Genomic DNA, 14,625 nt, shown 5'->3' on the forward strand with positions numbered 1-14,625 from the left:
TGCCTTACTGAGATAAGGAGTAAGAACCATTCAGATCTTCTGGGGGGACAAAAGCCTTTTTTTCCTCCCAAGATGGACAAGCATAAAATGCAGGGGAGTGTTGGCTTCAGCAGCACATATACTAAAATTGGAACGATACAGAGATTAGCATGGCCCCTGCGCAAGGATGACACGCAAATTCGTGAAGAGTTCCATATTAAAAAAAAAATGCAGGGGAAATGAAAAACCAAATTTTATGCTTTGGCAAAGAGAAACCCAAGACATCATAGTCCTAACTGGTCTGGAACCATTCTCTCCTCTCTATAAGGTTTGAGGTGTGAAGGGATGGGGAACGGAGGGAGCAGAGGCAAAACAGTTCCAAATTTTCTAACAGAGCAGCTTCTTTTGATTCTCCTCCCTTCCTGAGTGAACTTTTGGAAAGACAGCTTTGTTCAGCAGCCTTGCTGGAAGGTTGCTGAAGAAGTCACTAGATGGTAGCTAAGCTTATGGTAAGAAGAATCTGAATGTATTGCCTGGGCTGAGAGTAATGACGAAGTGTCAGCACAGAGGGGCTGGAAAATGAGGTGAGGAGAGCGGATAGGTGGAGGCCTTGATTACATGAGAGATGCAGGCCTGTCGTTCCCATCATTGTATGAGCAACAAATTGGGAGGATCTCAAAGAGCCGTCTTTTGGGTAAAAGCAAGTATTTCTAAGTTGATTACCTCTCAGGTCCAAATTATACTGCAGTGCTTCAAGTACACAGAGTATGCTAAAATATTTTTAGTTGAGACATACTTAGGAGTTCTGCTTTTTAGCAATCTTAGAGCACTAACAGTGGCAACAGGAATGAAAAACAAATCAGGCACCAGCATGAAGACACATTAGATAGCATTAGATATAAAATAGGTAATTAGATAATTCTCATTGCCCATTTCTATCAATTTCCTTCTGTATTTTGAAGGCCAAATGTAATTCATGTTTCCTTTTGGGTGTTCAATGCTTCATTTAGGTCTCTTCTCTCCTAAATTATTCCATGCTTTAAAGTTATCTTTTAATTCTGACCTCCCACTTCCTCAAATCTTTTAAACAAAGCCCCTTTTTATTTCTTCACTGATCCTTGCCTCCCCCAGTTCATTCTATATGTGATAATAGATTACTTCTTTTCTGAAAGGTTGCTAAATACCTTCCAAATATTTCTTTTCCTTCTAATTACCACATTCCTAATCAAGAGACGCAGTAACAGCAGCACTACTAGATCATATAAATAGACCAAGGGTTGGTGAATAAAAGTAAAAGCCATATATATATATATATTTACATATAAACCATGTATACAATTTTGTCACTGGGGTATATCATTTTATCTGCTTTTCAACCTAGACCACTTACTGGAAGGTTAGGAACACTTAAAGAAATGGATGGCTTGTTCTAATCCTATCATAACTGTTTAAAATGTAGGATACATACAAAGCTCATCTCTGCAAAATTAAGCCATTTATTACGGTAGTTTGAAAAAGGCAGATGAAATGGCAGAAACACAAGTTTAACAAACATTATTTTATTATTTACAAAACACACAGTAATAACCATAAGAGTACAAAAGTACAGGGGGTAGACAAAAGGGTTAAAGAACAAAGGAGTTAGGACAACACAGTACCCATCCTATGGAATCTATTTAGAACAGAACAGTTCTTTGTTACAGTTAGACAAGGCTGAGGATAGGTATACCACTGTTTAAACCCAGTTACTCAGAAATACATCTTTACTCAAAGTAGACAAGTGCTGGTAGTGTGTCTATATGTGCCCTAAGTTGAATTACAGCATATACAGATCAGGGTTCTACAATGCAGCCATTGGTTCTAGGAAGGAATCTGTGAGAGACTTGCTTGCTTATCTTGTTGAAAGAGTGAAGCCCTAGGACTAATTAGCTTCCCTACCTTCCACAAGGCTTTGTTCAGGTGACTTTGGAATGTGGGGTCAAAGACCCCATTCATTTCTGCTGCAAGCTCCCTCAGAACAGACACCGTGGACTCATCACTGGCATTCAAAATCCGCACAAAGAATTTATTCCACATTTCACCATCTTTTAGCCTAAAAATATACAAAAACCAGTTCCATCAAGATTAGGCATATGAAAAATTAGAATTCTCGTTGAACTTAGCAGTACATTTAAGGTAACACCTAGAACTCTTGGGTTAGGAATCAAACAGTCCTTTGAAAGCCCAGGAAACTCCAAAAGGAATCTGCTATAGCAGGAAAAACTGTAACTCAATGCACATAAAGAGAAGGAAATTCTCTTGCCTGCACCTGTAAATTTCCTCTGTTTACTAAGGGGTAGCACTTTTCAAGCATTTTTTTCTCTACAAATAGAAGAAAAAGAAATTTTATTTCCTCTAATTTTCCTAGAGCCTAGGTTCTTAAACCCCCACCCCTCCAAGTGGTTTATCATCTTCACAATTCTCTGAGAATCCTAAATCTGACAGAAGTAACCTGCTTAAATTTATGTTTGTATCTGCACTTTTATTTTCTTATTACCAGAGAACTTCTATCATTGTCCGTGGCAGGGGTGTTGAGAAACCACAACTGACCACACTCGTTTCTGCTGTTAGCCAGACCTGCATGGACCATGGCCAACCAGGGCTGACTGGCTGACTATCCTCTCTATCTTATGCTGTGTTTCAAGCCTGTTTAAATAGCACATGTAAGAGACAGGTTGGGGGCATATGCCTATAATCCCAGGTGCTCAGGAGGCTGTTACAGGAGGGTGGCAATTTCAAAGCCACCCTAGGCAACTCGGTGAGACCCTGTCCCAAAATAAAAAAACAAAAATGGCTCGGGATATTAACTCAGAAAGCTCTTGTCTAGCATGTGTGAGGCCCTGGGTTCAAACCTCAGCAGTTCAATGGTTTGGAGGGGAACGTGAAGAGGGGGCATTAAATCTTCAACATTGATTTTTTTTTTTAATGAAGAATGCTCCTGAAGTCATAACTGATAAGCTTATGATAGAAAGTTTTGGCTCAGAAAAGCTAAAGTGGAACATAAGATATTTAATAAATTTTATGAGCAGGCTTGAGTGAGTAGTAAGGTTCTGAGACCAAACAGCTCTTATTAAGAGATCATTTACTTTTTCACCAGGAGAGTCAGTTCACTGGTTTAGTTCTACCCATTCATTACATAAATAATAGTCTAAAATCAGTATATAATTTAGAAACTTAACTCTCTTCAAGAGATACTTATTAACTTTTGATAACACAGCTATTAGAAGAGTTTAAGACTAACACCAATTGGTAAGAAAATTATTCTCCTAAAATGTTTCTATTAACACTTTAAACTGAGAGGCTTCCACATTAGTTATTTGTATGGTATACCTAGGTTTAGAATGTTCTCAAGTCTCAATAGTTTATGTCTTATTTTTATTTATTTTTGTCTTATTTTTAATTAGCAGGAACTCTGCTGATATTCTAGTGAAAACAAATTACCAAAATCACAGTGTTTGGTTTTAGAAAACTAAGGTTACTAAAGCAGACAGATCACCTGAGAGAGAAAAAAACTGGATGGGCAAAGACCCTGAAATCACCAATACTTACTCAGAAGTATTTTGGCTAAGTTTCCAGAGGGACCCATCCCAGAAGACCTGTAGGTGCTCGTTGAACAATAATAAATGTGTTATATCTGCTATTCCAAACAGGTCTACCTGAAATCACAAAAAGCACCATCAGCTACCATGGCAGCTTATTTATATAGGAAGTCGAATGATATTACAGAGCTTAAAGTTCTTCTATGACACACATTTCAGTGGACTGCTCCTTTTCCTTACAGGAAAGGAAGAAGCTCCCTAAGAAATCATCAATAGAGCCAACTCTAGAGATTATCTTTACGAACAAAAGACAAGTAATCGTGTGGACATCAGATCAAATGTGCAGTCCAGTCCTACTCCTGAATTTGCAGGATCCCACCTGTGATCTAAATGAGGGCCACATGACTTTAGGTTTATCTACGTACGAAGATAGCAAAAGGCCTCGCTTGCATCTACAGCTCACCCACAAGAGATTTTTGCATATAATGCTACCATATAAAATACTTTACACTGTCTTAATATTCTTTTTAAAATATATTATTGCATTAAACCTAACATCAATTCTGATGCAAAGAATAGAGACTATTAAGCTCATAGAATGAGTTAGGAAGATTACATGGATGCTAAGTAGTGGAAATGCTCCTGGCACTTAGGTTACTGAATCACTCTGTGCTTGCATGTGTATGTGTATACCCTTCAGCACTGTGACAGAAAAATGGCATCTTTTGCTCAACTTGGTGACACAGTATCGGAAAACCAGGTCATCTATTCCAGGAGAGTCAACACCAGCAAACATTAGCTTTCACAGCTTATCTACGTAAGGAAGGGATTAAGAAACTCCCTCTAGGGCTGGGGATTTAGTTCAGTGGTTCCGCCGCCTGCCTTGCAAGTGCAAGGACCCAAGTTCGATCACCAGTACCAAAAAAAGGAAACTCCCTCTATATTTGCTCAGGCTTGTTTTACACCTACCTGGTAGGGAGAAGAACACTTAGCCAGGATCTTTTGTCCTTCCAGGATCTGTACTGTCCGAAAGCCACTGAGGGTAAAAACGTCTGGCTGGACCCTAAGGTCAACACTGTAGGAAAAGTCCACTATCTTCAAAGCTTGACTGTTATTATTACACTCATATGGATCGTGGATTCTGAGCCCAGATTTAAGAGAAAGAGATAATAAAAAGAGGTCATGAAAGAAGCTGCAATAGCTGGTCTTAAAAAAAAAAAAAGAAAAGAAAAAAACAAAACAAAACAAAAAAACCCCTTGCAGGAACAACTTAGCTATGCCAACAGCTCCCCCGAGTGGCTCATTACAAAAATGCACACATAGGAGCAGCAGCAGTGTTCACGCAAGTGGGCAATGTTAAGGACAGTTTGGAGACACTTGATCTATGTAAATCATAACACATGGCCACACCCGAACATTTACCAAATTTCCATATTATACAGTAAACACTGGAAATATGGTGTGGGTTTCCGCTCTAGATTGCACACATCAATACATAATAGCAATGATTTATATACTGACAGGGATTTTGATGGAGGAAATGAAGCTTTTGTAGATCCATAGCCTTTCTTGTTTACTATTAAGACAGGCTTTTCAGATATCATTGAGTCTTCCTTCCAGGGCTTAATGAAAAACAACAGAAGGTTGTTTTGGTAAAGTGCTACCTGTATTATAAAATTGCCTCTTTCTATTAAATTAACATCATAGCCTATCTTTTTTGTAATTACAGCTCTTATTTCTAAGAAAATATAACACAAATTCATGATCAATTAATTATATTTTGCATAATAAAGCTATTCTCTAAGGAGATAGAGAACTATTTGAGAGAAAGGATGGATTATTTTTTCTCTATTTTTCTCAGTTTGCTCAAACTCTTGATTGTATGGGTGCAGATCCTATGTCCTTAAATACAGGACATATCTCATCACTCACCTCTACAACACAGAACGATTTTACTTCAGAATTTACAACTGTTCCCATTTTCTCTTGGCACAAGATCCAACTTATTTTTGGCCACCATAAAAGTATGATCATTTAAAAATTATTAAAAAAAAAAGATACAGGGTCTTGGGGTGGGGATTTAGCTCAGTGGTTCCGTCGCCTGCCTTGCAAGCGCAAGGTCCTGAGTTCAATCCCCAGTACCAACTCTCCCCACCGCCCCCAAAACAGGGTCTCGCCAGTAGCTCAAGTTGGACTTGAATTCATGATCCTCCTGTGTAAGTTTCCAAGTACTGGGATTAAAGGCTTGTACCACTATGACTGGCAAAAAAATTTCTTTTTAAAACTTGGGAGAAGTAGAAAAAAATATTTCTTAGATTAATAAAAAGAAGCATGAAAGCTCACTAGCCTTCTTACCAGCTACTAACTTGTTGCTATGGGCAAAATTTCATTTTTTGGATCTCATTTTTCTTAAAAAAAAAAAAAAGTAGAAATCAAACTGGTTGACCTCAATGTTGCTTTTTGAATCCCAGTACTTGAGGCTGAGACAGATGGATTGTGAGTTCAAGGCCAGCCTGGGATATATAGTGAGACTGTTAAAAAAAAAAATTCTTTTTGGCTTTTAATTTCTTGTGACTCTACATGAAATTTCCTGTCATATTTGATTAAGTAAAAAAAGCAATGTCCTGGGGCTGGGGATTTAGCTCAGTGGTTCTGCTGCCTGCCTCGCAAGCGGAAGGACACAAATTCGATCCCCAGTACCAAAAAAAAAAAAAACAATGTCCATTTTTTGGTACCGGGGATTGAACTCAGGATCTTGAGCTTGCAAGGCAGGTACAGTGCCGCTGAGCTAAATCCCTGGCCCTAGTAATGTTTTTTATTTTTATTTTTTATTTTTGTATCAGGGATCGAACTTGGGACCTTGAGCTTGGGAGGCAGGCAGTGGCACCACTGAGCCAAATCCCCGGTCCTCTAGCAATGTCTTTTATGCTAAATGCTTTCCTGGGAGTTACCAGTCACCAGAGATGGACTATCTGAATACACAGACAACAAATGCCCCTTAAAACGGCTTAGACAATACCTGTGCTTCCAATTTCCACCACACTGAGAACTCTGAAACTGTCCTGTGCTGTGAAATAGGGTGAAAATAAAATCTATGCCCCCTGTTCTCACATTCAAAAACATGTGGGAGAATTTTTAGTGGCCACAGTAGCTGGGGGAACATTACTCACACTTAATTAGGTGAGTGGAGGAATTTTGAAGAGTATAAACTTTGTGCATTGCTTAGAACTGACCTGCACAAAGAACTGTCTCATCCAAGATACCTATGGGACTTTGTCTGTTACATTATGTCTGGGGAAGCCATTAAGATTGCTCTCTCAGGAAAGAAGATGTGATCTTCTCATTCTTTTGGTTATAATTGCAGAAATACATTAAGGATTCTTTTTCATTTCTATGATAACTATTCAGTTCTTTTCTTACAGGTTAAGTAATCAGAAAAAATGTAAAATAAAGGATTCCAGCTCCTCATTCATAGTAACGGCCTGAGAAAGTTAACTGCTTCCCTAGACACTGGTTGAGGCAGACATGACATCTTTAAATCTGGCCACTTTACTCAAATACCATTAGATCAGCAATCCCCGAAGGCAGGGAGAGGAGGGCTGGTCCGCTACCTCTTTTCATAAAACAAAAGTCTCGGATTGTCCTGCCTTGTTCATGCCTCAACATTTTCTACATTTTTTCAGTTATTATCTGAGCTTCATTCTTATTTCCAGCTCTGTGCCCGCCCTTTGAATTTGTGGATAAAATGGGTTTAATTTGAACTACTAAGCCCCCTTTCTTGGCATAGCTTGTATTTGTGCTCTGGTTCTACCAACTTTTCTTAGCTATTATCTTAATTTGAACTAACTTATGCTTTGGTCTTTGGAACTGAGCAGTGCCTCTATTTTGCTGGCATCCTTGCTAGATCTGCACTGGCCCCACTCAAATAACTAGACAATTTTCTTCACATGCTTAAAAATACTCATATTTACAGCTTAGTGGCGCAGTGCCTGCCTGCCAAGCGCAAGGTCCTGAGTTCGATTTCTGGTTCCAAAAAAACCCCAAACCTCACAAAAAAACCAAATCAAAACAAAAATATCCACACTTTATATCTTTGGGACAAGAATCATCACAATACTCAGGAGTGGTTGAATATCTTATATGAATTAGTGTATTTCTTCAAAGTGTTTTTTTCTTTGAATTCTTTTAAACTACTCTGAATGATTATTGACTTTTAGGTAGCAAATACAATGTACTCGATAATATAAGAACAATAGTAACAATAATGTGTATTTTAAGAGAAAACTGACAACTATAAGAGAATGTAAAGACCAACTTGTTTCTTAGAATCAGGCTTCTTGGACTCAAATCTCCATGGGCTATTTCTGCTTTGTGAAGCTTCTCCACTATTGTCAAAAGGTTATGAATAATCAATACTATTATTTCTCGGGTAATAAATTCACTGTGTTGGAGAAGATCCTGGAAACAGAAGGACAGAAAACCCATTATTTCTCAAGTTGGGACCAGACAGACGCTATTCTGGCCTCCTACTTGTTCTCTACTGGAATGTATGCTGGGCCGTACATCCCAGTTCTGACAACTCTATATTGAAAGGCTTTAATGAGATCGTGGATGAAGAGCATCAAGGATGAAGATGGCACCTAACAGGTACTGTACAAATAGTTTCAAACACTTGTACTTTGACCATTTTAGAGAATTTATGTTACTATCAAATCTGCAACAAAACTTTCTTAAAAACATACCAAGGAATGACATATTGTGTTTGGTTTTAAAAAATAATTTAGGGTAGGGGGTGAGGGTGGGGCACATGTAAAACAAGAGTGGTCATGAGCTAATGATTAATGTGTGATGGCGAACCTTTTAGAGCTTTCAATGATACAAATAGCCTTCTGTGGCACAGGTGCCATAGGCGTGCCACCACTCTACTTCGATAGATGACTAGTTCATGGGAGTTCACTGCATAATTGTCCCCTTTTTTTGTCAAAATAAAGTGTTAAAAAATACTAAAGAAGTCATTGGTCAAAATAATTTAGGTAAAGAAAAAATGTTTTAAATTTATAATTTAATTGGTCTATTTCTAGAAGATTGACAGGAATTTTGTATTAAATTTCTTTGCTAAATGGAGCATAAATCTTTTTCCTTGACTGTTTTAATTGTGTTTATTATTACACACCTGAAGGGTGCAGCAGTTTATATATTGGTGCCAAACAATATAGCCATCTTGGTACTGGTAACAGCTGTAAAACTTATCACACTCTTCATTTAAACGTTCCTTTAACTTGAGGTTGATATAAAAGTCCCATGGGACAGGCTGAGAAGACACCTGTAAGACATTGTATTTTAAAATTAAGAGTAATTAGAATCTGTGGTTATGGTTAGCAGATTGAAAACATATTCCTTCCAGTCTTCCGTACACCCCACAGAAAAAAGAATAAAAGCCCCCCCCCCCCCCCAATGTAGGGCATCAAACTAAGGGCCTTGCACATGCTGGGCAAGTGTTCTACCCCTGAGTTACACTTCCAGCCACAAAGAGACACTTTATAAGGCATAACTCAACAATAAAGAACCCAATGGCAACAAAATTCTGGAAGCTGGAAAGAGTAACGATCTACTTAGAAGACCCAAGAAAAACTGATTCTAACAGTGGAGAAAACTGAAGAGTAACCACATGTACTTTGCAAGATCACCTCCTTACAGTATGTAACTGGCAGAACCAACTGTCTATGGAAGAAGTAAGGCTAAGGTGGAGCTAAAATAGGAGCCACTGAACCCCAATTAAGGGGAAGTTAGACCACATATTCATCCTCCTGCTCCTGTAGTCTGGTCTAGCAACTGCCTTTCCCTCATTCCAGGAGATCAAAAGTTTATTCCCTAGAGCTCAAAAGAAAGGGCTCTGGACTAGAGGGCACTTGGTACCATTGAAGATGGGAATATGGGTACCAGGAAAGTTTATGTATCAAATGCTAAGAAGTGCTTCCTTGATCTTCCATTCTCTAGACTAATTTCCTCATTTAGCTTTCAGAAAGATGGCAGCCAAGCTTACATGCTCTAGGCAGGAAATTAAAAATCTTCTTTGGAGGATCTGATCAGTTCAAGGGAAAAGATTTAAAAATTCAGTTTTCCAATAAAATAACCAATCTACATCATCCTACTACAAGGTCGACCATTCTCAACATCCCTCTGTCTACACAGAGCTTTTAATCAGCTTGTAGTGTTCTACACATAAATATTAATAGGGACCCAAAGAAGCAAAGAAAGCCTCTAATATGAAAGAGATTTTTTTTTTGGTGCCTGGGATCGAACTCAGGACCTTGTGCTTGTGAGGCAGGCACGGTGGGCACTGAGCTAAATCCCGGACCTAAAGGTAACATCTTATGTACAAGCCTAGAATATAACTTGTCCAGAATGGAGTAGGTCACAAAATTTTAGGACAGATTTACTCAAAAAGATCAAATTAATAGAAATATACTATGTTTAATCACATTGAGAGGTTTACACAATGGTCTCTCCCTTCTGATATCTGATCCTGGCCTACAATGGTAACTGATTAAGGCTCGATGACTTACTTTCCCAAGAGGAAGCCAAGAGACTAACAGAAAGATTTCATGGTACGATTGGGATAGTTACTACTTTGATCCACTTTTTAAACAAAGTAATTGAAATTACGAAGAATCAGTTCTACCTTTATTATGGTTAACTCTGAAGAGTTTCTTGGTGCCACCCAGAATAACCTGTAATCTTCACATGTTAGGTATTCTTGTTTAATACAATAATCTTCATTACCTGTGGAGAAAATTTGATTCCATTTAAAAATCACTGAACAGATACAGCCTTCCAGACTTCACCATGTGGAATACTTTTCAAAATAATGTGTTAAAAATGGAACATGGGAGTGAGGATATGGCTCAGTGGTAAAAGCCCTTGCCTAGTACATTCAAGGTACTGGGTCTTGAAACCTAGCACCACACAAAAAGAAACAGCAGCAGCAAAAACATCAAGAGAGGCAAACACAGTTCCTACTGTTACTGGGACATGAAATTATCAATGGGCCAACCTCCATGGCGCTATTTCTCAGGAACATTATAAATATCTAGAAACATTTGTAGTGCTCAAGTGTCAAGCTCAACCACAAATAACCACTCTGTGTATACTGTCACGCCAAAAGGACACACATTCAATGATACTTACCTAATTCAATTTCCTTCTCCACCTCCAACTTAGGCATTGGTCTATCTTCTACAAAGAAGTCTACGGAAGCACTTAACTCTAGGAGGGATTTCAGCAGTTGTCTACGATACTGTGTACACCAGGGTGACTGAACAGGGCTTTCTGTGGAGGGAGAAGGTTGAAAAAACATCACCTAGGAAAAGTCAATGTTTAAAATTGATATAACAGAGGAAATGAGATGACAAAACAAACACTGCCAATCTGACTACTTTTATCTGCTGGAGATCTTCACTATATCCAGTTGATACTACTTCATTCTAGATAACAGTGCAATCTTGGCAACTTCTTTAGGGAACAGCATACAACTCAGTTTGCTGAGACAAACAGGCATTTGCTGGGCTGGATCTGGATGTTTGCTTGTTAGCTGCATGATCCCACCTGTGGTCTCATTGGTGAGCTCCAGTTTCTCAGGAATCTGAAGACTTTTGATGGAGGAGGTGCTTGTAACTGAGGCAGAAGACCCGAAGAAGCCAGAAGAGTGTGTAGCTTCACGACTATCTTCAATAATTGGGCTAAAAGAACAAAAATGAACCAATTTTCATAAGGATAATAAATATCAACTTACCTTGTTATAATTCTATGATTTTTAATTAACAAATTTTAAAATATTTTAAATAAAAATTTAAAATAATTTGTAATTTGTTATAATCTTGTTAGTTTCATTTCTGAAGTCCTTTATTTCCCAAAGCAGAAATAGATTCAAATCAAAATTGGAAGCTAGGTAACCTCCTCTATCTTGATTGATAAGAAAGGCCCAGAATTACATTTCTGGATTTATACTTTATTCACACAATTTATAGTAAATAACTATACTACATCTAAATCTATACTAACATTGACACTAACTTTTTCCCCTTCACCCCTTCTCTGCACTTTTCAGTCTTCAGTAAGAAAACATGAAGGAAAAGAGAAACCCAATTTATGCAGCATGAATGCATGCTAGGTAATAAAAAGTTTGTTAGAAAAAGTTTGAAAATGCTGTTTTAAAAGCACAGGTTGGCAAATTAAAGAATATTCCTAAAACTAGAATTAGTTTAAATTAGCTGACTAAATTTTAAAGATGAATGGACTTTGGCCAGACATGGTGGGGCACACCTGCAATCCCAGCACTTGGGAGGCTGCAGGAGGATCACTGTGTGTTTGAGGCCAGCCTGAATCACATAGCAAGATCCTGTCTCAAAAAACCAAACCAAACCAAACCAGAAGATGAGTGGATCACCAGGCTTAATCCCTGGCTTTCTATACCATTCTCTCATATCTATTCCTAAATCATTTCCATCTATTGAAGTATACTTTTTTTTTTGGCTTTTTGAGACAGGGCCTCGCTATGTAGTTCAGGCTGGCCTTGAACTTACTACGTGATCCAGGCTAGCCTCAAACTCAGAGCAATCATCCTGCCTCAGCCTCTCAAGTACTGGGAGTACAGGGGTGTACCACCACGCCCGGCTCAAAATATACTTTTAATATGTCTCTAGTTCACTATTTGAAATCAACATCAGCTATTCTACCATTATTTTAAACTCAAAATTAAGGAAAAATTAAAATTTTCTCTTTCCTAAACGAGTACACTTTTGCTGAGTATACCTCAAAGGTATCAAAATCCTCCTAGACCTCTTTTTTTTTGTACTGGGGATTGAACTCGGTTCCTTGTGCCTGCGCAGCAGGCGGCGAAACCACTGAGCTAAATCCTCGCCGACCACTTATTTTTATAACTATCCAAATGTACTTCTTTTAATACATCAAGCCAATCACTAAACACCATTGATATTTTATCTGGGGCAGCCCTCATTTTATATAAAGCATTTAGTAGGTCAGTTCCTAGCACATAGCAAGAGCCTGATAATCACTGTAATTTACAAAGCACATGCAGAATATGAGAGCTAACACTTTGGTCTGTAAAACCTGTAATCCTCAATCACCTTAGCTTCTTGATGCTGTGGGCTGGACTATACATAGTGCCACATGTAGTTTGTTGATCCTCAGAGGTCTTTGCATCCATATCCTCCTCCTGCAACAGCCTCTCGGGATCAGAAGAGAGCTCCTTCAAAGACATTATCTCATGAAAAGGAGTGGATGCAAAATGGGCTGCTCTAGTGAAGTCACAAGTGTCTTCAGGGTTAGGACAAATAGTTACATTCCGGAAACCTGTGATAATGGCATCCTCACTCAAAGGCTCAATTCCTGTAAGTTCATCCTGAAATAAAAACCATAAAAGCCCAGCTGAAATATTTCAGTGAACACACGAACAACCTGTTTTTAGAGATATGATGTCAGATTACTGACAGAGGATACTTAAGTAGCACATTAGGGTAAAGACAATTTTAAAGGGAACAGAGTAGTATTTGAGGAAAAATGGCTTTGTATATAAACTAGACTTCATGAAAAAATATACTGTGAAGATTCTCCACACAAGGAAATTTTGCCAACTCATTTCACCTGGTAACTAACAAACTAATATTATTTTTCTTCTGGCTTTCACCTGGAAAATATTCTGAGAATCTGTTATCCTAATTTTAAGTCTTCCTCTATGCCACATACTTAATTTTTATTTAATTTCTTAAATGTAACGGATGATGACAGAAAATATGGACAGCAAAGTAAAAAAAAAAAAAAAATCACCCAAAATACTATTACCCAATATAACATTTTTTTTTTTTTGGTACCAGGGATTGAACTCGGGTCCCTCTGCTTGCGAGGCAGGCGGCGGAACCACTGAGCTAAATCCCCAGCCCTCAATCCAACATTTTTATTACACCTTTAAAACATGATTTTGTCTTTAAAAGTTGCCGAGTTGATCCCCGGTACCAAAAAACAAAAACAAAAACAAACAAACAAACAAAAGTTAATACATATACATGGTTTTAATCAACTAGTTTAAAAATATATAATGAATATCTCTCTTCTACATGTAACCACCCATCTCTACCCTGTTCCTGCTCCCCCAAAGCAATCATTATTACCATATGTATCTAGTAGTATACATACACAAACATATTCTTTGCATTTTTAAAGGGAGTTTTGAAAAAAGTGAAATTTTAGCATAATGATATTTTATACTATTCCTTCTCATACATTTTTTCTATGATTAAAAATTATTTAATCGCTTCTTGGCCTTTTGGCTAAGATCAAGTGTAAAAATTATTTAAAGTCATAATGATCACATTGTGGGTCTATTAGAAATTAACCAAGTTAAATTGAAAGAAAGAAAAGAAAAGAAAAGAAAAGAAGAGAAAAGAAAAGAAGCAACCAATGATATGAAACTAGAATACAGACTCTTGGAGATAGGGAAGGAGATCAAAAGAGTGGGGAGGAAAGGGAGAGAGGGAGATAAAAGGAAGTGAAAATTAGCAAGATGTGTTATATGTGCCAATTTCCCAAAATGAGTATCACTATTCTGTAATATAATATTTACTGAACATAATTAAAAATTTTTAAATCAAAGAAGGTTATTCCCTGTTTCTTACTAGTATAAAATTATTTTAAAACAAATTTTTACAAACATTTTAATTTGTCTAGGATTAATTCCCAAAAGAATTATCTGGAGAAAAGAAAGGTTCTTTAAAGATAACTAAGATGCTTTATAGATCTTGTTTAGCTGTTCTGAGTTTATATCACTTTACTATACAGTTACCTGCAGCAGACAAAGTGTCTATTTCATTTATCTGTTGTGGATATAAGATTTTAATTTTCTAAATCATTATCAATTTGACATATACTTTCAATGTGACTCAAAATAGGGGTGGGAGTTACATTTTAAAACATCATAAGATTAAAATAAAATATTGATGTCTATAATCTAAGTATACATTTTATGCCCTGTAAGTTTAGATATTTTAAATAT

At 37.4% G+C, this 14,625-nt stretch overlaps 1 protein-coding gene and 1 non-coding gene across 4 annotated transcripts in view; one reads left to right on the forward strand and one right to left on the reverse strand.

Moving 5' to 3' along the window:
• The first annotated feature begins 97 nt into the window (after positions 1 to 97).
• On the forward strand, positions 98 to 201 carry LOC147829014 (U6 spliceosomal RNA). The gene has a single exon (XR_015449831.1). It is a non-coding gene; the product is annotated as a U6 spliceosomal RNA (small nuclear RNA).
• Positions 202 to 1,522: 1,321 nt separating this feature from the next.
• The window catches only part of Bub1b (BUB1 mitotic checkpoint serine/threonine kinase B), a 56,258-nt gene continuing 43,155 nt past the window's right edge, over positions 1,523 to 14,625 (reverse strand). For 2 of the 3 annotated variants that reach the window (XM_087207514.1, XM_087207515.1), the window contains exons 15-23: positions 12,704 to 12,978; positions 11,163 to 11,296; positions 10,746 to 10,886; positions 10,240 to 10,340; positions 8,731 to 8,880; positions 7,873 to 8,015; positions 4,523 to 4,698; positions 3,568 to 3,670; positions 1,523 to 2,071 (exon numbers count right to left, since the gene is read on the reverse strand). In XM_087207514.1, coding sequence (XP_087063640.1) covers positions 1,840 to 2,071; positions 3,568 to 3,670; positions 4,523 to 4,698; positions 7,873 to 8,015; positions 8,731 to 8,880; positions 10,240 to 10,340; positions 10,746 to 10,886; positions 11,163 to 11,296; positions 12,704 to 12,978 — 1,455 coding nt within the window. In that variant the 3' untranslated portion in view covers positions 1,523 to 1,839. Of the gene's footprint in view, positions 2,072 to 3,567; positions 3,675 to 4,522; positions 4,699 to 7,872; positions 8,016 to 8,730; positions 8,881 to 10,239; positions 10,341 to 10,745; positions 10,887 to 11,162; positions 11,297 to 12,703; positions 12,979 to 14,625 lie in introns of all 3 variants that reach the window. The other variant, XM_004861540.3, reaches the window with a different exon arrangement.

This window comes from Heterocephalus glaber, unplaced genomic scaffold, assembly GCF_053883595.1.
Source record: "Heterocephalus glaber isolate CG9 unplaced genomic scaffold, H.glaber_assembly_v1.0 deba00000809, whole genome shotgun sequence".
Taxonomy (NCBI): Eukaryota; Metazoa; Chordata; class Mammalia; order Rodentia; family Bathyergidae; genus Heterocephalus; species Heterocephalus glaber.